This window comes from Mobula hypostoma, chromosome 13 (genome assembly GCF_963921235.1).
Source record: "Mobula hypostoma chromosome 13, sMobHyp1.1, whole genome shotgun sequence".
NCBI classification, from domain to species: domain Eukaryota; kingdom Metazoa; phylum Chordata; class Chondrichthyes; order Myliobatiformes; family Myliobatidae; genus Mobula; species Mobula hypostoma.
In genome coordinates this window covers 68,857,379-68,880,747 of record NC_086109.1, presented here as the reverse complement: position 1 = coordinate 68,880,747, position 23,369 = coordinate 68,857,379, and the positions used below count along the sequence as shown (strand labels likewise).

General features: G+C 40.8%; 1 protein-coding gene across 6 annotated transcripts in view; it reads right to left on the bottom strand.

The window, feature by feature from the left end:
- mctp2b (multiple C2 domains, transmembrane 2b) overlaps positions 1-23,369 on the bottom strand; it is a 493,262-nt gene that overhangs the window by 199,629 nt on the left and 270,264 nt on the right. For all 6 annotated transcript variants that reach the window (XM_063065909.1, XM_063065910.1, XM_063065907.1 and 3 more), the window contains 2 exons: positions 14,739-14,903; positions 6,073-6,203 (listed from right to left, as the gene is read on the bottom strand). In XM_063065909.1, coding sequence (XP_062921979.1) covers positions 6,073-6,203; positions 14,739-14,903 — 296 coding nt within the window. The remainder of the gene's footprint in view (positions 1-6,072; positions 6,204-14,738; positions 14,904-23,369) is intronic.

Below are 23,369 nucleotides of genomic sequence, written 5' to 3'. Positions count from 1 at the left end.
CTATCACTGAATTATGGCCCATATTATTCTCCTACTCTAAAATTGCATCAATTAGGAACAAAGTTTAAACTGGCCAACTCTTTTAATTCCAGATCTCTGTGAATATCAGAGGGACCAACTTGTTATCACATCAGTCTATATTGAATTCAAACGCAACGACCAGAAATGAAAATGACTATATTTACAGTCTACTGTGGGGCTCCAGAATTAGACTACTGATACACTTCTGTTTGACTCATCTGATTATTAAGACAGACCACGACCAGGCAGGCATACTTTATTTTATTTAGTTACTTTATTTATTAAGATACAGCGCGGAGGGCAGAGCTTAGTTAAGATGGCGCTAAATGGCGACTCCTTTGCTTGCATCCTTGGAAACAGCTCTATTTCCATCTTTGTTATCTCTTTTTTCCCTTTCAAGGTTCTTTTGAAGACCCTGTCCTGGAGTTACACTTTGACTTCGGTTCTTTGTGGGAATGGGACACTCTCTCAGGGCCTCACAACCAGCCACGTTTCAATATGCCAAGGACGCAGCCTGAAAGACTAGCGCGCCTTCAGGGTCCCGGATTTTCACGGCTCTTGAAATCGGCTGATTCAAGACTGGTGCTGCCACCTAATGCGTCATGGGAGAACACAGAAGACTGGAAGCAGCGAGCGTGCTGCTGGCTGCGTGGCCAGAGATCTGGGTTCTTCGGGCACAGGGCTCAGAAAAAGCAACATAACAGACTTCTAACACCATAAATCAGAGAGTTGTTTGTTAAGTCTCCCCTCTCGCTATGAAATAGGGACACCTCTTTCTCCCTTATTAGGGAGAGAGAGAGCCTGTGTTATGTGGAATACTGGGTGAACGAGTAGTCTTTGGGGTACTGCAAGTCTGTGTCCTTATTGATGCTTTGCTGCATACTTGAGAGCTCGGTGGGGGTTGCCGATGCTTTTTTTGTTGATGGGGGCATCGTTGCCTTGCTGCTTCTAGTGCATGGCAGGGGGTGGCTGGGGGGTCTTTGGGATTTTAACATTTAACTGTCATTCATTCTTTGGGGCACTCCTCCGTTTTCGTAGATGTTTGCGAAGAAAAAGAATTTCAAGATATATATTGTATGCATTTCTCTGACATTACGTGTACCTATTGAAACCTATTGACCTATTGGAGTAGGCCCTTCCGGCCTTTCAAGCCGTGCTGCCAGACCACCCCAATTTAACCTTAGCCTAATTGCAGGATAATGTACAACAACCCATTAACCTACCAACTGGTACATCTTTAGGCTGTAGGAGGAAACCAGAGCACCCAAAGGAAACCCACGAGGTCAAGGGGCAAACACACAAACTCCTTACAAACAGCGACTGGAATCCAGCCATCCAGTCAATCTAACACATCCTTCCATAAATTGTCTCCCCATTTTAAAGACAATCATGAGAAATTTCAAAAAAACACAAGTAAAAACATGCAGTTCTGTAGACTGGGGAAATTTGCATCTGCTGCAGAACAAGGCAAATAATATAACAGCGCTTTGAATCACTGTACTCTTCCCTACGCAGCCCGAGATTTTTTCAGTCACTGATTATTGTCCATTTAAAGTAATCTGCCTGCTATGATCTTCTCTTTTCTGCCATTTCAGACTGATGCAAATGATCAGCTTGGGAGTTCTCCTGCTGTGCTTAACCAGCATGACTGAAAACAGATTATCACACAACCCCAGTGTTTACAAATTGGTTGCCACTTTTCATCATGACTATACTGACTCCAATTTTACATCATTGGCTGGTAAGCAATGTGGGACAAAGGGAGAAGAATCTCTTTATGGAAATGGTGCATCCAATCATTTATTTATTAACATCAATTTTTGAAGTAAAGTGATGTGACACTTTGGTTGTGGATGCTCGGTTAACTATGAACAAGGCCAAGATCAATAGATACAGACAATGCTGGAATCACTAGGCTCGTCAAGCAGCATTTGTGGAAACTGAAAGCGAGTTTTAACAATTCAGATCCAGGAAAGAGAAAACAAGTTAGCTTTCAGTGGCAGAGGATAAGGGTAGGGAGGGATGAATTAGACAAAGAAAGCATCTCTGATTAACAATTTTGTTTTTAAATTTCTCCAGATCAACAATGTTCTGGTGAATAATCATTGCTACATCTAATGAAAGACTGAGGAGTTTGCCCTCATCTCTCCAAAGCTTGGATACATTACACTAAATCTGGCTACTCAAACTAGTTAGCAGAGAACAAGTGCATAATATCTAAAATATTTCAATTCTTCTTTCAATGACGTATGCAGTAGCAGCAAAGGCAGAATATTTTGCGGATGCTTTAGGTTGAAAGGATGAAGATGTGCATGGATGCATTGAGATATAATTCAGGCATAATCTGACAGAATGCCTGAACAGGCTGAATGGCTGAGTTGGTGACTTGTGTTCAGATGTTTGAATATAAGGTCAGCATACAAAAGGAGTCTGTTCTCATGCCAGAGTAACGTACCATAAATACAAAAACTGGACTCACTGAAGTTGGAAGGACAAGAGCTGATCTCACTAAGTCACTTATGATTCAGACAGGAATTGACGTGGTAGATGCCAAAAAGCTGCTAGTTTCACAGGATGGAGAATTAGGGTGTGCAGCCCCAGGATACGAGGCTGGCCATTTAGGAGGAGAATTTTTTTATATGCCAAGGGTTTTCAGTATTTGTAATTCTCTCCTCCAGGTGGTTGTGGATACTCAGATGCTAACTATGTTCAACGTCAAGAGCAATAGATAAACACAAATTGTTCTGCAGATGCTGGAGATCTTGAGCAACACACACAAAATGCTGGAGGAACTCAACAGGCCAGGCATTATCTATGGACAGGAATGAACAGTCAACAATTCAAGCTGGGACCCTATATCAGAGCCTTCATGAATCCTGATGAAGAACCTTGGCCCTTTTCGGTAACTGTTTATTCACCTCCATAGATGCTGCCTGACTTGCTGAGTTCCTCCAGTATTTTGCATGTGTTGCTTGAGCAAAAGATCTTTGGATGCAATGAGTCTCAAGTTTACATGGATTGGGCAGCAAAATAGAAGAGGCACAAGGTTGTGATGATCTCACTGAAAAGAACGTAAGTTCAAAGGGCTCTCCTCCTTCTGACAATTCCACTCCAACTTGCATCTTCACCACATCATTGAAGACTGACATCTCATTCCAGCAAATCCTCTCTAGTTCCACTCTAAGACTCTTTCATTCTTTCTCAGATGTGCCCCCTGTATCTGGACACAATAAGGTAACTGCATTTTGTAACACAAAGCAACTACATCTGTAAAGGATGAACAATAAAGAGAGGAAGAGGGAGACTTAGGGTGTCAAAAGAGCATTAAAAAAAAGCAGGAGTTGTCCATCTGGTCCTTTGTGCTGGTCTCAGCATTCAAAAAGACCGTGGCTGATCTTTAAATTCACTGCCTCTTTCTTGTTCTAACCCGCTATTCCTAGAGTCCCTTAATATCTGCAATATAACCCGTCTTCAATATACATAGCAGTCACAGGCCCCTGAACCTTTGCGCTCTAAAAAGAGGTTTATTCTTATGTTAGTCTCAAATGTCTTAAGACTGTAATTCTTGGTTCTGGATATCTCAGCCATAGGAAACGTCATCCTTTCTCAGCCCCATCAAACCCTGAAATAAATGTTATTTAGCAGAGTCACTGCCTCACAGCGTTATCAACCCTGGCATAATCCTGAGCTCAACTGCTTTCTGCATGGTGTTTCCATTTTCTCCCTGTGACCACGTGGGTTTTCTCTGTATGCTTGTGCTTTCTCCCATGTTTCAAAAACAAGCAGGTTGAGAGAGTAATTGGCCCCGAGGTCTGCAGTCAAACGGTAGAACCTCGCAGGGGGTAGGTGGGAATGTGGGCTAAATGTAATAGGTTTGGGTAAGACCAGTGTAAAGGTGAGTGGTTGATGGTCAGAGCACAGTTGATGAGCTTACAAGCCCATTCCAGTGTTGTATCTCAACAACTCAGTGAAATATGTATGTTTTAATGAAACTCTCATTCTTATGACATAATCAAGTATTGGCCAATCAGCTTGATCATAAAACAAACTCACCCAACACTGGTATCTAACTGCTGAACCTTTCCCAGACTTACTTAGATTTATTTATTTAGAGATACAGCACTTCCAGCCCAAACAGCCTGCCCAATTACACCCATGTGACTAATTAACCTACTTAACTGATACATCTTTGGAGTGCTGGAGGAAACCCATGTGGTCATGGGGAGAATGCAACACCTTACAGACTGTGGCAGAATTGAACCGAAGTCACTGGCACTGTAACAACCTGTTATGCTACTGTGCTGCTCCATTTCTTTCATCACTCTTCTATCCAAACATAACCTTCCATAGGTCAGGAGACCAGAGAAACTACACACAATAATCTTGGTGTTATTTCACCATGGTCCTTTGTAATTCCAATTTAAGATTTGACATGGGGACAGCAGAATTTGATAGGGTATACAGGGTAAGATGTCTCCACGAGTGGTCGACTAACTTGAGGGTCTCAAACATAAATAGCCACAGATAAATCCAATCGTTATTAATTAGAATTTCAGTGTAAGAGGCTAGGTAGTGGAACACATTACCACTTGGACTGGATGAGGGAAACAGCTTAGAAATATGAACAGAAAACTGTAAAAGTACAAGAGAGAACATTATCTTGAAATTGCAATGTGATAAGGTGGAGAGACTCACATGAGGCACAAACAATACCTAAACTTGTTAATACTTACCACATTTAAATTCTGATAATTCGGCAACCAACTATTAAAAATTACTGATGATTTTGCATCTAGCTTAGTACTCAGCATTCAGTACTGGTGAGAAGTCGTGAACTACCCCAGTGCCTCGTGAACTCCAGCTGAACCTGAAGTTGCAGGATTTAGAACCAACAACAATGCAAGTGAGCAACTTGGATAGAATGTGTAGATGGTAATGATTCTATGTGCCTTTGTCGTGGCAGAGATCACAACTTTGGGAGGCGCTTTTGGAGTACCCCGGAAAAGGACTGCAGTGGATGGCATGAGCATCAGATGCAAGTATTCATTTTTGGCATTTGTTGTCAGGTGAGCAATTGGGAAGTTCAACAATCTCATCAAGATCTGAGACTAGTAGAGTATTGTGGAACATGGACGCAGCATTAACTTATCTTGTGGAACATGGAAACAGCATTAACTTGCCTTGATGGCTGGTAGCAGGTCAATGACCTTTCTTTTTCCCCAGGAGTCCACAGTCCTTAAATTTCCCAATAACCTGCCAGAACCACGCATTCCCACTGCTTCCTCAACATGTGTCAAGGCTCACAGCAAACACAAGATCTCTCTCCAGCCTTCCTCTTCCAAAGCAGCAATCAAATGCCAAGGAAACCTTCTTCTCCCACCTGTCAAAACTGTACCTCCTCTTTAAGAGGCTTAGTTTAAGCCATGTGGTGGCTTCAGAATCAGAACTGGAATTAGCTGGTTTCCAACCAACGAACAATACGATTTACTCTGGCTAAAAGCTGCAATTGTTACTAAGCTCAGACAGAATGAAGGTAGCCAGCTACTTGCATTGCATTAAACAGACAGAATCTGATAGGCAGAGATTGTTACAGGATTTCTCATTTAATCCCCAGTTCCTTGTGAACAGAAATTCTCATTCTGTTCCATCAGGTTTGCATGGAGTGTAGGTCAGAGGCCCTTCAGCCCATGATGTTGCACCAAACTAATTTTAAATGCCTTGCTAAACTAGTTCATTATATCCACATTCCTCCATCCCCTGCACTTCCATGCACCTACTTAAGAGCAACTTAAACGTCTCCATCATATTTGCCTCCAGCACCACCACTGGGAGCATTCGCCAGATGCCCACAACTCTCTATGTAAAAAAACTTGCCAACACTTCTCCTTTGAATTTACCCCCTCTCACCTTAAATGCACATCCTCTGTTCTTAAAGATTTTGACCCTGGTTGTCTATGCCTCTCATATTCTTGTATTATGGTTAATCATAATATATACAAGTAAACTATAACAAAACGTATTTGATGTTAATAGAAGACAATGTACCCTTACACGCCATAGCTTTCTTCCTGCTTCATCCTGTCCTTCCCACAGACTTCAACTTCCAAAATACTCGTTCTGTCATTGAATAGATGCAGATGAAACCTCTCTCTCCATTGAAGGGCTGCAGACTTATACAAGGCCTAGTGTGAGTGAAAGGGACAACAGTGAAATGACATTTTAAACTCCGTGATTCCAAGTATAGAGGTTTAATTAATTCATTAGTTCTGGTTACTCCTTCTGAACAAATGAAAAAACTACCAGCTAATTGAATGCCAAGTGGATTAAAACCTAAATCATCAAGCTCCAACTTTTTCTCTGAGGCACCACATGTGAAACATCTTGGATTAATGGAACATTTGATAAAGGTTGACATGCAGGCCTTCCAAAATAATAGCTTGCACTATATATCACATAAAACAGCAAATACTAAGGACAAACAGCAGGTCAGGCAGCATCTATGGGGAGAGAAAGACATAAAGTTAACACTTCATCTGAACTCATGAAAAGTTAATAATAAGCAGTCTTAATAATGAAAAGTTAATGATTCTGTTTGACCTGCTTCTGTTTCTATCATCTGCAGTTTTGTTTTTTCGTGTTGTATTTATACTACATGCCAAGAAGATATGTCAATGTTCCTCCCAGGAGTGTTAGCTAATAAACTCTGACATCAGCACAATATGAGATATTAGCACAGCCAACCAAAAGAATAATCAAAGGATAGCATTTAAGGCACACCTCAAAAGGAAAAGGTTGAATCTGAGAAATAGAGAAGTTTAGAAAGGGATTTCCAGATATTAAAACCTTGGCAACTGAAGGCATGCTCTCCAGTGAAGCTATTAAATGTGATGACTCACAAAATTAGAGGAGTGGCATAAAGTTCTGGGGGAGGGTTTGGTTACATAATTGAAGAGAGTCATAGCCTTGGAGAGGATTGGAAACAGGTACAAGGACTTTAAAATCAAGTCAGTATTTTTCCCAAACATGGTCTAAGAGAAAAGCAGCAAATATAAGGCCAAACTTCCCCTAAGAGGAGTTAACTAGTTGCTTGAAATTTTCAGTAACATGGGAATGGTACTAGGTTTAACCAAACATCCTGAGTGGTTTGTCTCAGCTACAGTATATGAGAAAAATAAGCAGGAACCTTAACTGCTGTGCTGTGTTTGATATGAAGATAGGGATGAGAGCAAACCAACAATGCTCTGCCTCATTTCTACTCTTGGAAGCAGAACCAAATCAGAGAGTCACTTCCAGTTCTCCAAAAGTACACCCAGGGCTTTCCTGAAACTTATTCCCGAAACAGGACAATTTAAACAGTATGAATGGCAGGTACTTCACGATTATGAAATACCGTGAGAGTTGCCCATCTCTAGAACTTGATTTTGTTTTACTCTATTCAGAACATCTCAGCCTTAGTTTTCAAAGTAACTGGACTTTTTCATTAATTTCTCATTAAATGCACAAAAAATAGAGCTTAAAATGACTTGGTAATTATCATAATGTCAATCAGCCTATGTTCTAGAAATGGAACAGTGCAAACTTTTCAATCACATCCCAACAAATTGTAAATTTTTGATATATGTTTGAAAAGTTATAACTGTTTTCTTCTCCTCTCTCAATTAAATCTATCTTTTGCACGAATATTACAGCTGTTGGACATTGAAAGACATAAAAAGGCATTCGGGAATAATAGTCAGGACTGAGAGCAACCTTGAAGGGATCACACAACTGACATTCCAAAATCCATTGTTAGAACTGGGAGTTAGAGATGGATAGAGTGAATGATGCAGGAATAGGAAGAGGGGCAAAGAGAACATATGGAAAGGGTTGTGATAGGTGGAAAACAAGACAGATCCTGTGAGAAAATGGGATAATAGCTCAGGGAGAAAAGGTGCAGCCGTGGGATGACAAGCACAAGAGGACATGAAAATGGCACAGAGAGTTGTCATCCCTATCCACCGTGTAGTCAAACAGGACATAGATACATTGTCTTATTGTTTTCACACTGATGAATTCTGTAGCTGCGACACACACATAAGTGGAAGATGAGCTGTTGTTTCCTGAGCTAGCTTGGAGTGGTGAAGGAGGTCAAGAATGATGAGCAACTGGAAGGCTAGTTGTGTAACGGACAGATTATATTTTTCTATCCAGAAATCAAGAGGCTAATCTGCATTTAGATTCAACACACACCATGAGCAATGACACACACAGTGCTGAATATTGTCAAGACCTGTCCCACTTAAACAGAGCATTCATACTTTGATGCATGGGATAGAAGCAGGTGAAAAGGTAAGATTGTTGGATGCAGAAGGAGGGGGAGGAGCTGGTGGGCTTGCTTTAAGGCCATCATTGGGTTCCCCTTACAACGGTGAGTGGATGCAAGCCAAGGTGAGGTGAAAATCACAGTAAACTGCGGATGCTGGAAATCTGAAACTAAATCACTCAGCAGGTCAGGCAGCATCTGTGGAAGAGGCACAGAGTTAACCTTTCAGATGTTAGACCCACTGTAAGGACAAGGAGAGGGAGAAAGCAAGTTGGTTTTCAGCGGCAGAGAAAGTCGGGAGAGTGTTGGATTGAACTGAGGGAATATCCCTGATGAGGTGAGACCAAATGGGTTAATAGGGCAGTCAGAAAAACTTACACTCCTTTTTCTGTGTGCGGTTAACCCCTAGGAAGAACCAGGCAAGCAAATTAATTAAAGGGAATCAACCTGAGTTGGGTTCTCAGCATCAGCATGGGAAAGCCCCACTTAAGGTAGAGAAAACCGACACCTTGCTCCACCTTGGCTGGCCCACTCACAATGCAGGTTACCAGCTAAACATACAGAAAAAGTAGCCAGTCTAGCTTTGCATACCCATGACTGACACTGCCTTGTGCAGACCCGGACACACACTTGGTCATCAGGCGCACAGAAGACTTGGGGGGAAAAAACAATCTATTTGTGACCCACAGGGTATGTCTCCAAATTTACAGTTCACAGAGATGAGACTGCTTGGGGCTGCTGGATTCTGATGTTTTAATCCAAAGTTCTTTCAGAAGTCAGGAAAGAGGCACAAAACTTGTTGCTTCATTATTGTTTTATTAAGCGCTGATAGAGCAATGGAAAATTGAAACGGACAGTAACAGGAGCAGAAACTAGTAGCAGAAGCAAAAGGAAGACTTAAAGACAGGAAGCTATTTTTATACTCCATTAATAAAAAAATCCATTCAAATTTGTAGATAAGAGTCAGCCAATTAGAAAGTCCTCATTCAAATAATGCAACACCAAGAGAAGCTTCCAGAACTTTCCAGAATTATACCAACATAACCACTAGGGGACACACTGAACGATTGCATATACATACAGTGGCCAATAGGAAACATAACAAATAGACATCTAACTGTTAAACTGCAAAGAAAATAGCAATTAAAGCATTTGGATCCAACAGTACCCCCTTTAAATCTAATCTGACATTTAGAATCATTACATCAGAAAATTCAGAGGCACAAAAACGTGATGTCTACATTAGGTATAAGCAAAACAATTTAAGTTATGAAATATAGAAGGGTATATATTCTTCAAACTGTTGATAGGATTATGCCATGGTTAGGCAGATTAGTAAGCACACCCACACAAGTTTGAACTATTGCATTAAAGATTGCCCTTGTACAAATCAGAAAGATATAAACTATAATAAAGCATATTAATACAAATATTAGTTCTCATCGTAAGTAGGGAAAATCGACAACAGTATAACAACCACTAATATTAGAAAAAACTGTATGATGTTGAGTAGTTGTTGACTTGCTTGAAGTCTTCTGGCTGGTTAGTAACTTGCTTACTGTAGCCCAGCAGTGTAGCCATTGGATTACAGGGTGACAAGTATATTAACCATAGCACCTGCTGTTCTCATCGGCTACCATTTTAGCTTGCTTGTATATGCTGCTGTGCATCCACTTACTTTTACCTTTTGCTTTCACTGCCGAGTTAGTAATTAACAGCACTTGGTAGGGACCTTCACATCGAACTCCCAGTGGATCTTTAGGCGGTTTCCTAATCAGGATCCACTCACCAGGAATCAGGGTGTGTCCTTCCTGTGTTGGATCACTCCACGCAGCAGAAACCTATTGAGAAGTAGACTGGACAACTTGGGATAATTTCACACAATAGTTGACTAAACTGTCTGCCATAATGTGATTATCAGTCTCTCTCAGATCGAGGGCTCCCAGCAGTGACATAGGATGTCATATCTCCATACTCCATCACTGTTTAACCTTCCACCATTCTCTATCCAGAACCACTTTTCCTGGCAAGAACACCGAGCTTGCATCTCTCAAATATCTTGTATGTTCGGCTGTCATAGAGAGTACAATTTTGTTTCCAGTTGTCGGGTTCACTGCATGTGTTCTTGGTATTTCTTTTATTTCCTTCACTTCTTTTACCCCTTCTTGTGATACCATTTTAGCAATTTTATCCGCAAATGCATTTCCATGGCGTTCCATTGTAGTCATTTTAGAGTGGCTTTTGCATTTTAATACAGCAACATCTGGCAGCAGTTGTATGACATCCAGAAATTCTTGTACTAGTTGACCATTTTAGATTGGGTTTCCAACAGCCATAAGAAATCCTCTTCGTCTCCATGTTTTTGGTCTTTATGAACTCCAAAAGCATATCAAGAATCAGTATAGATATTAGTTGATCTTCCTCCTGCCAACTTATAGGTTTCAATCAAAGCCTTTAGAGGTACCAGGGAGCCATACTTTCTAATGCCAGCAGTTCAGTTTCAGAAACAACAGCCCACCATTCAAATTCTTTTCTCAATCGCTGAGGAACCATCAGCGTACAGAATTAGATCTGGGTTCAAAAATGGCAATTCTTTGTAACAATTTGCATCTTCTTGGCATATTATCATTCTTGCACAGTCATGGTCATCATAGTCTCCCACGTCCAATGGTAATAGTAGAGCTGTATTCGCCAGGCTCACTCGTGTAATGAAATTCGGTCCCTCAAGAACAGTAGACCACTTGGACCACTGGACAGCTGTTAATTGGGAGGCTCTATTCATAGTCACTAAAGTGCGTACTGAGTGTGGCCATTCAACATTTAAAATGTGATCAAGCAGAATGCTAGAAACAGCCATGACTATCAGATGGGTTGCCTGCACTGCTCACCAACACGGACACCATCTCAATGCTATATTATCCACTTCAGCAGAGTAATAACCAGCAGGATGCTACCAGTCTCTATGATTTTGACTGCCATTATCTAATCATGCTTCTCATTGACCGACAGGGTAAATGGTCTACTTGTATCAGGAATTCCTAATGCAGGTGCAGTACACAATGTGACCTTTAAAGCTTGAAGCACTTTCAGTTGTTCATCACTAAGAGTCACGGGGTCGTCTGAGAACTTAGTGTCCTTAGCAGATTGTTGAATGGTTGACAAGTTTCCGCATATGAATCGCCCCATGTTCTGTTGTTGCTGCATAAACCCAGAAATGACTGCAGTTGTTGTAGAGGGCTTTGCTGACTTAATGGCTTTTGCACGATCCTCAGCGGTTTTCCATTTATCTTGGGAAATTTTCTGTCCCAAGCAAATCGCATCTTCTTATTGCAATAGTGCCATGTCTAGATTTGCTTTTTTCACCTTTGTAGGACAGATAATTGAGCAAATAAAGCACATCATGTTCACGCTGACCTGCAGCGTCGGATACAAACAGGACCACCTTCACATATTGTATGATATTTAATCAATGACTGCTGCAGTAAGTCCCTCAGATGTTGTCTCAAAGCCATGTGATAGACAGTGGGACCGTTGTGGACCCCTTGTGGTAGCCTCATCCACTAGTATTATTGACCATCAACTGTGAAAGCCAACCATAGTTGGTATTCAGACACCAGCAGTACTGAATAGAATCCATTGGCCTTATCAATAACTGTAAATCACATGTGTGAAGACTTCAGGGCATTGAAAATAATTGATCAATCTTCCACTGAAGGGGTTAGCATGTCAACAAATGGATTAGCGATGGTTTCATCCTCAGTGCTGTGTTTCTCCACTTCTTTGGTCTTTGTCGGAGAAAGCTATGACAGAGCAGTCCATCTTATTATTGTTTTATTACTGTCATCTTCACCCGAGTCTCTAGAGGTCACTGTAAAGTCTATGTTATGACCATCCTGTAATTTCTTGGAGTGCAGATGTGGCACTGTCTCCAATATCTGTGTGATGCAGGCTGTAATTCCTTGGAGTTCAGATGGTGTCACTGTCTCGGGGGACTGTACAGTGTGGGTGGGGAGTCCCACATAGGAGCTTTAGAAGTAGCGTCACTAGCAGGACCACCTTCTGGAAGTCCCTGTTCAGTTTCTCCATATTGTTTCAGTTTGCTTCTGAGCGCCATACAATGCACGTCAATTCAATTATCACGTTTTTTTTGCTCAGTTGGTTAATGCAGAGATTTGTTCTTCAGATTTTTTACTGTCTCTGTCATACTGTCTCTGTTTTTGTATTTTATTTCAAGTTTTGGATTTTTTTCCCAATCGATTAGTAGGATTCTTTATTTGTCCAGTTAACTCTTTCATTCGCTCACACATTTGTTCAACCCAACTGCATGGTTTTATCTCTAAATCACTAGCAGTCATTCCAAGATTTCACTTCCCTCGGGCATTTTCTAGATCTTAATAAACTTAACCTTGTTGGTATGTTTCGTCTGGACTTCTTCATTAATTTCCTGGAACTCAGATGTTTTATTCTAGTAAAAGCTCTTAGTAGGTTTCAAGACTTTGGCCATTGTTATGAATCAATTTTAATGCAACCAAATAGATTGTCCTGCAACTGTAATAGATTGTCCATCAACCAAATAGATTGCCCAACCAATATAAATTCACTAGGCACTAAAACAGATTGCCATGCAACTGACAGATTGTCCTGCAGCCAAAATTCTTCTGTAATCTACCAGCTTGTATGGCTGAGCCCAATATTAATTTCAATGCTCATCTTGATCTGTACCGATCTGTTTTGTTTTTCAGAATAGCAATGCAGAGGTTTCCTCACTCCTGATTTCAATCCAATAACGTTTTGAAGCCAGACTTAAGTTCTAACTCAGAAATTATTGGAACAGAGGAGGTTCTTTCCCCTTTTGTTGTCTGTGATTGTTCCGAGTCCTTAAACGTCACAATCATCCTCCTGCTGACTACAGCACTTGTTGTATTCTGATGTTTTAATCCAACGTTCTTTCAGAAGTCAGGAAAGAGGTACACATCTTGTTGCTTCATTAAGCATTGATAGAGCAGAGGATAATTGAGACAAACAATAACAGGAGCAGAGGCTAGTAACAGAAGGCAGAACAAAGACTTAAAGACAGAGACTAAGATGGTGTGCCTTGTGGTCAATTATTTTTACACTCCATAGATAAGAAAAATTCCTTTCAAATTTGTAGATAACAGTCAGCCAATTAGAAAGACTTTATTCACATAATGCTACACAAAGAAAGCTTCCAGAACTTTCCGGAATAATATCAATGTAACTGCTGGTGGGCGCACTGAACAATTGGATATACATACAGTGGCCACTAGGAAACATACTAAACAGGTACATGTATATAAAATACAAGCAGACAATTAGCTGTTGAATGACAAAGAAAATAACAATTAAACAGGTGAATTCAACAGAGCACAAAAACAAGGGTACATGTCATACAGCACTCGGGCACTCAGCTCATTGTATCACTTCTCATTTTGTGGGAATTGCTGTAAGTTTTTTGGCTGCTACTTGCACTCCAGATACTGCAGTATAAATGATAGATACAGTACTCCATTAGCTGCAAGACCACACACTACCCTGAAATGGATTCAGATATTGCCACATAAATGCAGGGGTTTTTGTTTAAGTCTGCAAAAACTTGTGGAAATTTGGTTGTCTTATTGCCCTGCTCATTCCCATTGCTCAGAAAAATGAGAGGAGATCTTAGAGAAACATATAAAATTATGAAAGGTATAGATAAGATAGAGGCAAGAAAGTTGTTTCCACTGATAGGTGAGACTAGAACTAGGGGACATAGATTCGGGGGAGTATATTTAGGATGGAGTTAAGAAGGAACTTCTTTTCCCAGAGGGTGGTGAATCTTTGGAATTCTCTGCCTAATGAAGCAGTGCAGCCTACCTCAGTAAATATATTTAAGACAAGGTTGGATAGATTTTTGCATTTTTGCATTAAGGGTTATGGGGGAAAGGCAGGTAAGTGGAGATGAGTCCATGGCCAGATCTGCCATGATCTTATTGAATGGCGGAGCAGGCTTGACGGGCCAGATGGTTTACTCCTGCTCCTATTTCTTATGCTCTTATGCAGAAGCAAACAACTGCAATTCAGGTTTAATTTGTTGGTTTAAGGCAGAGGCAGGGGTTCCCAACCTGCGGTCCATGGATCCTTTGCATAAGGGTATTGGTCTATGGCATAAAAAAGGTTGGAAACCCCTGCTTCATCCTACAGATTATTTCATTCGGCAAAATCAGAAAAAGGGAGAAGTGCACTGTGTATGTTTCAGTCTAGTATATAACACTTTGGAGAATGCTGCACTATTTGTTCCAGTGTAATAAAGATCATTAATGGAAGACATGCACTCCTAAAAGTCTGAAGGAATAACAATGAATATTTTTAAATCTTATGTTCTTCAATCAAAGAGTACCTGTGTCCTACTACATACCTTGCTTGTGTACTTTTCATCCCCCAGTCTGAACCTAACGTAAAGTTCTTCAGCTGCCTTCTCCTGCAGACCCTTCCCCTCAAAGAGGGTAATGCCGACAATCTCATTCCACAGCTGGCCCTTCCGAAGGGAATCGGACAAGCAGATGCTCTGGATAAAGTTAGCCTTCAGCACCAATCACAACCACAGGTAAGCAAGGAGAGAAGAGAGGTGATTTAAACATTAAAGCAATATGATTTTTAAGTCACAAAATTATTTTCATACATAAGAGATTTTTATAAGCAAAAACCAAATAGGTGTTGACTTAAAAGGAAACATAGTATTCACAGGAAGTTGCTTGTTTATTGAGAAAGGCATCAGGAAGGGATCAGAAATACACAGAAGTCAAATATTCATGGGCATGAATTCCCTATGATATAAATAAAAACTGTGCATATTATTCAGGTAAGAAGATGCATTAATCTTCCATCAGAAACTTTCAGTCTTTTATATTAGTAATTGCAAAGTACTGAGATTAAGATTTGGAAGTACTTCTGAAACCCGGTTTCGACTGCTGTGCTTGGGTTCACCATCCACAAAGCCCTAAACTCAAAAGGAGATTTTAAGCCCTATCTGATATAGATATCTACGGGTACCCTCACTAGAGGGAGGTTATACTGTATCCACCTACTCCTCAAAGACTAGCTTACTTCCCTGTCTAGCCTCTGCAGCGAGGTTTAACTGCCATACCCACTATTTCAGCGATGGGTCCCCCCTCCCTACCGAGGAGGAGATACTTCCAATTAACAATGTAGCTTAATCACAGTTTATTTTTTAATGATACATGTTTCAAGTTAGACAAATATTTCTTAACACACATTTAAAACTCAGAAGATTTCTGATTGATTAAAAATGATTAATAAACTACAAAGGATCTCCAAACACAAGCACAATTCCTACAAACTAAAAGAAATACCAGTGAGTTGCAAACAAATGAGTTGTCCATCGTAGAAATCAAAGGTGGAGGAATAAATTCTTTCTGTCACCCAACCTTCCTGTCATTCACTTTGTCACTCCCAACAAGTCCCAATGCTTTCTAACATTTAAATTGTCTTGCTACAAGTCAGCATTAAATTCATTTGATGCTTTTTCAGATACTTTTGCTGGGACAAAATAATTCATACAGATGGTCTATGAGCTTCTGAGGACAGAGATCACAGGCACCAAAATGAATGCTAACTCACTGGATACACAAATATCCCAACTATTGATGATCACCTGTACATGTGACATTACCCCATTGTTTCATGTTTGGCTGATGCATATGGTCATGGCACTTTTCAAGCCATATCTCCTGAGCAGCCAGTCCCCTGCTGTAGGTTGGCAGCCTGTGCTCTGTAAACAGTGTTGCTTGTTTGCAAAGCTGCCTTTTTCACTTCAGTCTGATTATTGCTTACAACTGACATTAAGAACAGAGACTGGTTCTTGTTTACAGCAAGAAACTGAGCAAGGAATTTTGATTAGAAGTTAAACTTTGTCACAAACAACCTAACCCTTTGGAAACGTCACCTTGCTGTGCTAGAAAGCTGAGGTGAGCATTTAGCCTCTTGGGCTCCGGAAGGTAAATATCTATCACACTGCAATACAAGCAGCAGGACTACAAGTTCCTACAAACCACAATGAGCGAATAATCAGCTTATTGTAAGGGATAACTGTTGGCTCGGACAACAAATCCACTTGCAGTTCTTCAGAATGCTGGGATCTTTGGAATCCACTTGAGCAGGAGCAGTAAGCAGAAAGACAAGGCCTCCAATGGTGCCACACTCCTGCAGTACTTCAGTGAGGCTCTGAGTGAGACATTGTGCTGATCTGCTGTGCGAACTGAGCTGATTGCTTCCTTTTTTTTAGGTAATTATGAGGGCCAACGCACAGGGTAAGAATGTGTGTAAAATCTGTAGGGACATAAGGGGAGGAATAAAACTACTAGCAAAGCTAAAGAGGCCATATAATATTAAAAAGAAAAGGAAATATTTGAAACATTCACCATGTCAGGCAGCATCTGTGAAACGAGAAACAGTTAACGTTTCAGGCCTGGGACCCATCACTGGAACGCAAAAGGTCCTACTGCGAATGCCAATCAGCCACTTGACCTAGTGAAGGAAGGCCTTCCTCCCACACAAGAGCACAATTCCCAGGCAAGGAATTCTCTTCAGAGCTCAAGTCCTGAGCCATTCCCAGGGTTAAGCTTCAAAGTGCCGGGAACTGTTCCCTTCAGCGTAGGAGAGCACTTATGGATTTATATTTTAGCAAGGGAGGGGAGGCTGCTTTTCAAAACAGGATCAAAGAATCCCACTGAGGCCTGGCATTCACTTAAGATGAATAGAAGCACTTCTTTTGAAATATGTCTAAAGAAATCTACACCCCGGTATGTCTAATTCTTAAATTGAATGTTTATCTTGGAAGTGACTTCTATCTTGTTGGTTCAAGAGTGTTCTTCTCTCAGCCCTGCAATGCCTGTGAAAGTGGATTCCAGAGGCTTGCTATTAACAGGGTTAGGGTGCACAGGTGGGGGGAGGGGAGGGGGAGCTGGAGGGGAAATTACTTCCATATGGTGGAACTATACAAAAGAGGGGAATGTGGGCAAAGTCAGACCCAGCCAGTCAGTACGCCACAGTTACATCTACTGACAGACGGGTTGCTGCAAATGCACATCTGCTTTATTGCTGCTGATTCTGGGAACTGTCGACCTGCTCTCCTCTCAGAGAATGGGAACTAAGTCCCTACCCTCCTGGTTCCTCACCTCCTCCCCCACCAGATAACCCATCTCCAGATCCTTTGAAGGTCTCCGGGGTATTCTAATTTCTCGACAGTGAAACTTACAACCGAGCAACCTTGAAATATACCAGACAACCGCTCAGGCCCATCAGCTAAAGCAATATTTGGCCAGGGAGCTCTAGTTTCCAGTGCCCTTTGATAGTAGGAAGACAAGAGGCTCATTTTCACATTTGAGAAGATGCAGGTGACACTTTTAATGGCAATGACCTTGTTTAGTGAGGCTGTAAATAGCCTTTTTTTTACAATTTCAAGATCAGAAAATCCTGAGAGTGTGCCAAATAGGGCCCACTGCTTTCCCCCTTTGGGAGCTGGAGGAGAGGTAAACCTTGGGACTGTCCCTGTGCAATCAGATTTCTAGAGTAGCATTACTCTTCATTTTAACAAATCGACCATTAGCGTCATCATTTTGCAATCCCCCCACATATGCATATATATATTTTTTTAATTAACATAACTTTCCATCCTGGAAAATACAGGGCAAATGAAGCACTTGTAGAGGGCATGGTCTGTACGGAGGCATAGTGGTTATCATAATGCTTTACAGTGCCCGCAACCTGGGTTCATTTCCCACCATTGCCTGTTCTCCCCATGACCTGGGTTTTTTCCAGGTGCTCTGGTTTCCTCCCACGCCTCAAAAATGTACCAGTTGGTAGATCAACTGGTCACTGTAACTTGTCCTGTGATTAGGATAGGATTAAATCGGGGGTCTGCCGGGGAGCACAATTCAAAGGGCCAGAAGGGCCTATATCTCAATAAATAAATAAAATGCTGAAAAAAGTCCTAACAAGAGTCACAGGCTTAACTGTTGTCAGAGTACAAAACAGACCTCTTTGGAGGAGATTATTTACATATGATTCAACCATTAGGAAAGTCACCGTGTTTATTTATCTTCACTGTAAAACTTCCCTCAGACTCTTTGGAATTTTAGCAGACAGAATATTTATTTAGCCTTGCTGAAATTGCAAATGGATGCACCATTTGAGCACCAATGGAGTGCAGTGAACCACATGAACTGAGCTTCTTTGTAAGGTTGTAAAGGGTTCAAAACAGCTTCGAACACAAGAATTTTTTTAACCAACTTTCTGAAAGTGAACCTGTGCAAGGCAGGGTCCCGGGAGACCCTACAGTGCAGCTAAAATGTGATTTTAAAAGCTGATGCACTGCAGTCAAGAGTGTACAGAAGCACCAGCCCTGTTCAGTACATTCAGATTCCATTTCATTTTCAAATCTTTTTATTATTATTATATTATTCAAAAATAACACGAGTACATCGAAGTAAACAACACTTACAATGTCTCAAGGAAAAAAAAACATTATTTTAAGGATTGAAAAATTTTGGTGATAATAAAAAAACCCTACTAAGCAGAAAAAGTGAGGGAAAAAAACCCATTAGGTGTACAACCCAGAGCCACGCGCCATACAAAAAGCTTCTAAAGATAAACATCAAACCGCCAGCAAGAAAAAAATATATATCAAAAATTTACAATTAGATCGTGGAGGAAATCTATCAATTAACTCAAATGATAATAACGAGCAAATGAACCCCATCTTTTCTCAAAATCAAATAAAGATTCAAAGGTTTGACTTCTAATTTTCTCCAAACTAAGACATAGCATCACTTGAGAGAACCATTGTGACAAAGTGGGAGCTGATGTATCCTTCCACTTCAACAAAATGGCCCTCCTGGCTATCAATGTAACAAATGCAATAACATGTTAGTCAGACACAGAGATACCACGGATATTTTGAGGAATTATTCCAAAGAGCACAGGACTGAATCCACTAATTAACTGTGCTTTTTGGAATAATTCCTCAAAATATCCGTGGTATCTCTGTATCTGACCAAAATGTTAATGCATTTGTTACATTGATAGTACATTCAGATTCCAAAGCCAGCAATTTTAACCTAGCAATTTCAGTGGAACATCATACCAGTGAAATCTGGTCTCATTTTCTTCAGCATCCTAATCTGCTGGACAGTAGAGTGTTGGTTTTAAAAATGCTAATCTCTTTATATTATTGAATACTTCAATGCCGACAAGTTTTCAGATACACCTGGAGGAAATCTGTTCAAGAGGGAGATATGCTACATGAGAACAACATCCACTGCGCCACCAACAACAAGCAGCAGCTGTGAAAGGAGAGACCGAACAACAAAAGACCTAACCACTAACCACGGCCACCACTTACTCTTGCCCACACTGCATCGGAACATGTGGATCCGGGATTGGCCACTATACCCACCTGAGGACCCACCAATAGACAACCCCCTTAGGAGAGAGTGATTGCACCATGCAGGCAAGTTACAAAAAAAACTATCAAGTCTGATGTTCAATGTCTTAAAATGCCTTGTCATGATAATTGCCACAGGTTTTCTAAAAGACAGAGGTATACAATATTATGAGGGGTATAGGTAAGGGTAAGGTAATGCAAGAGGTTTTTTCTGCTGAGGGTGGGTCATGGGATAAGGATGAAGAGTGAAAAGTTTAAGGGGAACATGAGGGGAAAATTCTTCACTCAGAGGGTCGTGAGCGTGTGGAACAAGCTGCCAGTTCCAGTGGGATATGCAAGCTCAATTTCAACATACAAGAGAAGTTTGGATAGGTACATGGAGGATTATGGTCCTGGCACAGGTCAATGGGGGTAGGCAGTTTAAATGGTTCAGCATGAACTAAATGGGCGGAAGGGACTGTTTCTGTGCTGTACTTTCTCATGACTCTATAACTCCGAGAATTGAACCCCCAGGTAGAAGAAAAGGAAAAAGAAGCCCATCCTTTTACCTCCACAGATGCTGCCTGACCTGCTGAGGCAATTGATTGTTTTCTGATATCTGCATTGTGCTATAACTTCCGCTGCTTCTTTTTTCGCTTCTTATATATTTGCAGGGTTACATACCACGATGAGTTAACTGCAGACCCTAAGTTAATGTTTAATAGTCATAATGCAGCAAAAATATCTTTAGTAAAAACAAGTTCAGCATTTGCAGAACAGATTTTTCTTCAAGTTACAATTTTTTCCATCCGCTAATTACTGACCTGTCAGAGTATTTTAAACAATTATACCTGATGTGTTAAATTGAAAAACATAAAATGGAAAATAAAGTGTTAATACAAAACCACAGGGATCTTCAATTTTTGAACACTTAAGATAATCACGCATTTGTCATAGTTAAAGCTTTATAATAAGAAAATTGCAAAAGAAGGCGTGAAGCAGCAGCCACAAATAATGAAAGTGACGTGGACTTAGTTCAAAATTATAATTAATATCTATTGGCTGAACTATAATTTTAATATGTTTAGACTACTGACTAGTAATTCAACACCACCCCCTAGTGTTCATCTGCTGACACTGACTCAGTGCAGAATGGCCTGACAACAGCAGGGCTGCACTTTTTGCTAATGGTCACAGTGAAGTTTCTGTGTTGGAAATATTGTGGAACTAACCTTCAACTTGCACTGGAACAGAAACTACTTTTGAAAATCTCACTAGCAAGTAGTAGCTGTAACCTAAACTACAGTGTCAAGTTGAAATGGTAGCAGGGGGTAGCACAGAGATACAGATAAAAGAGCAGCTGCTTCACAGCCCCAAAGATACGGATTCAGTCCTGGCCTCTGGTACTATCTTGTGTGGAGTTTGCATGTTTTCCCTATACTGCCTGCAGGTGTTCTGATCTCATGGTAGTTAATTGTTCACTGTATAAATTACCTCTAGTATGTTCATTAAGTGTTGAAGGGGGCAGGGAGAAGGTATTGATGCAAATATGGGCAGAATAAAAATGGGATTCATGTAGGATTAAGGTAAATAGGTGGTTGATGGCTGGCGCAGACTCGATGGGCAGAAAGGCCTATTTCTAGGTGGTACAGATTTATGATTACAAATATATAAATTTTCCATCTTCTGCCTGCACTCCATATCTTCACACCATCCCACTCCAATGTTCTACTTAATTCCTCTCAAGCTACTCCTAATACAATGCGCAAATTGTCCCAAAATGCAAATCCACATCCTGTCCCACTTCAATCACCTGCATTTCCCAACCCCTGTTCAACTCCTCCCAAATCTATGTAATATTCCAGTTTCCCATAGATCCATCCCAACATCCCAGGCATAAGGTCCTAGATCCCACTCTATCTCTTTCACATGAAGATGGTCATTGTTGGCACATTGGTAGTACAAATGTTACTTGCTAATTATAAGTCCTTGCCACCTTAAATTGTTGAGTTGTGACACAAATTCATTATGGAAGGAAAGTTACTGATAAACAGCTGAATATAGATGTGTCTAGGACACATCTTTCAGCGAAGTCTTTTGTTTGGAACTACATACTCTATACATCTTCGTATGCAAAGAGAATAGATTTATCTGTCACATGTACATCGAAACATATAGTCAAATGAATTGCTTTGGTCAACAACCAATACTGTCCGAGGAAATGCTGGGGGCAGCCAGCAAACGTCGCCATACCTCTGGCGCTAACATAACATGCCTACAACTCAGGAAACTACCAACTTCCGCCTTAAATATATGCATGGACTTGGCCTCCACCACAGTCTGTGGCAGAGCATTCCACAGATTCACTACTCTCTGGCTAAAAAAAATCCTCCTTACCTCTATTCTAAAAAGTTGCCCCTCAGTTTTTAAGGCTGTGCCTTCTAGTTCCGGATACCCCACCTGAGGAAACAACCTCTCCACATCCACCATATCTAGTCCTTTCAACATTCAGTAGGTTTCAACGAGATCCCCACGCATTCTTCTAAATTTCCGTGAGTACAAACCCAAAGCAGTGAGACTCTCCTCATATGTTAACCTCGTCACTCCAGGAATCATCCTTGTGAACTTTCTCTGAAGTCTTTCCAATTGCAACACAACCTTTCTGAGATATGGAGCCCAAATCTGTTGACAATAATCCATGTGCGGCGCCTGACAAGTGTCTTATAATGCCTCAGCATTATCTCCTTGTTTTTATACTCTATTTCCCTTGAAATAAATGCCAACATTGCAGTGCATTCTTTAACCACAGACTCAACCTGTAAATTTACCTTCTGGGAGTCTTGCATGAGGACTCTTAAGTCTCTCTGCACCTCTAATGCTTGAACTTTCACCCCATTTAGATAATAGTATGCACTATTGTTCCATTTATCAAAATGCATTATCATACATTTCCCAACACTGTATTCCATCTGTCACATTTTTGCTCATTCTTCCAATTTGTCCAAGTTGTGCTGCAATCGCATTGCTTCCTCAGCACTACCTACCTCTCCACCTATCTTCTTATTATCTGCAAACTTTGCCACAGAGCAATCCAGTGCTCCTTATGTCCATAAAATTCAAAGCTCTATCAATATTTGCTTTTAATATACCTCAGAAACCAAGACTCCACAATCCCCTTGGGTAGAGAATTCCAAAGTTTCCCTCCCCTCCAGATGAAGACATTTCTTCCCATCCTTGTCCTGAATGGCCAGTACTTAGACTGCTAATTCTATTTCCACCAGGGGAAAGATTACCGCCGCACCTTTCCAGTCAAGCTCTGTACATTTTCACTTTTAGTTCTCTTAAACTTTAGAGAGTGTAGGTATAATCTGCTTAACCTGTCCAGTGACCAAGCCAGTGAATCTTCATTGCAAACTGTCTTTCATAAATACATCCTTCCTTGCAAAGGGTTGGGTCAAGACTTGTACATGATATTCCATATGCAGTCTCACTAGGGCCTTTTATAATTGGAACAAGACATCACTCTACTCCTGCACTTAAATCCTCTTGCAATCATAGTTAATGCTTGTGTGTTAACCTTCAGCGATTCATGTACAAGGACATCCA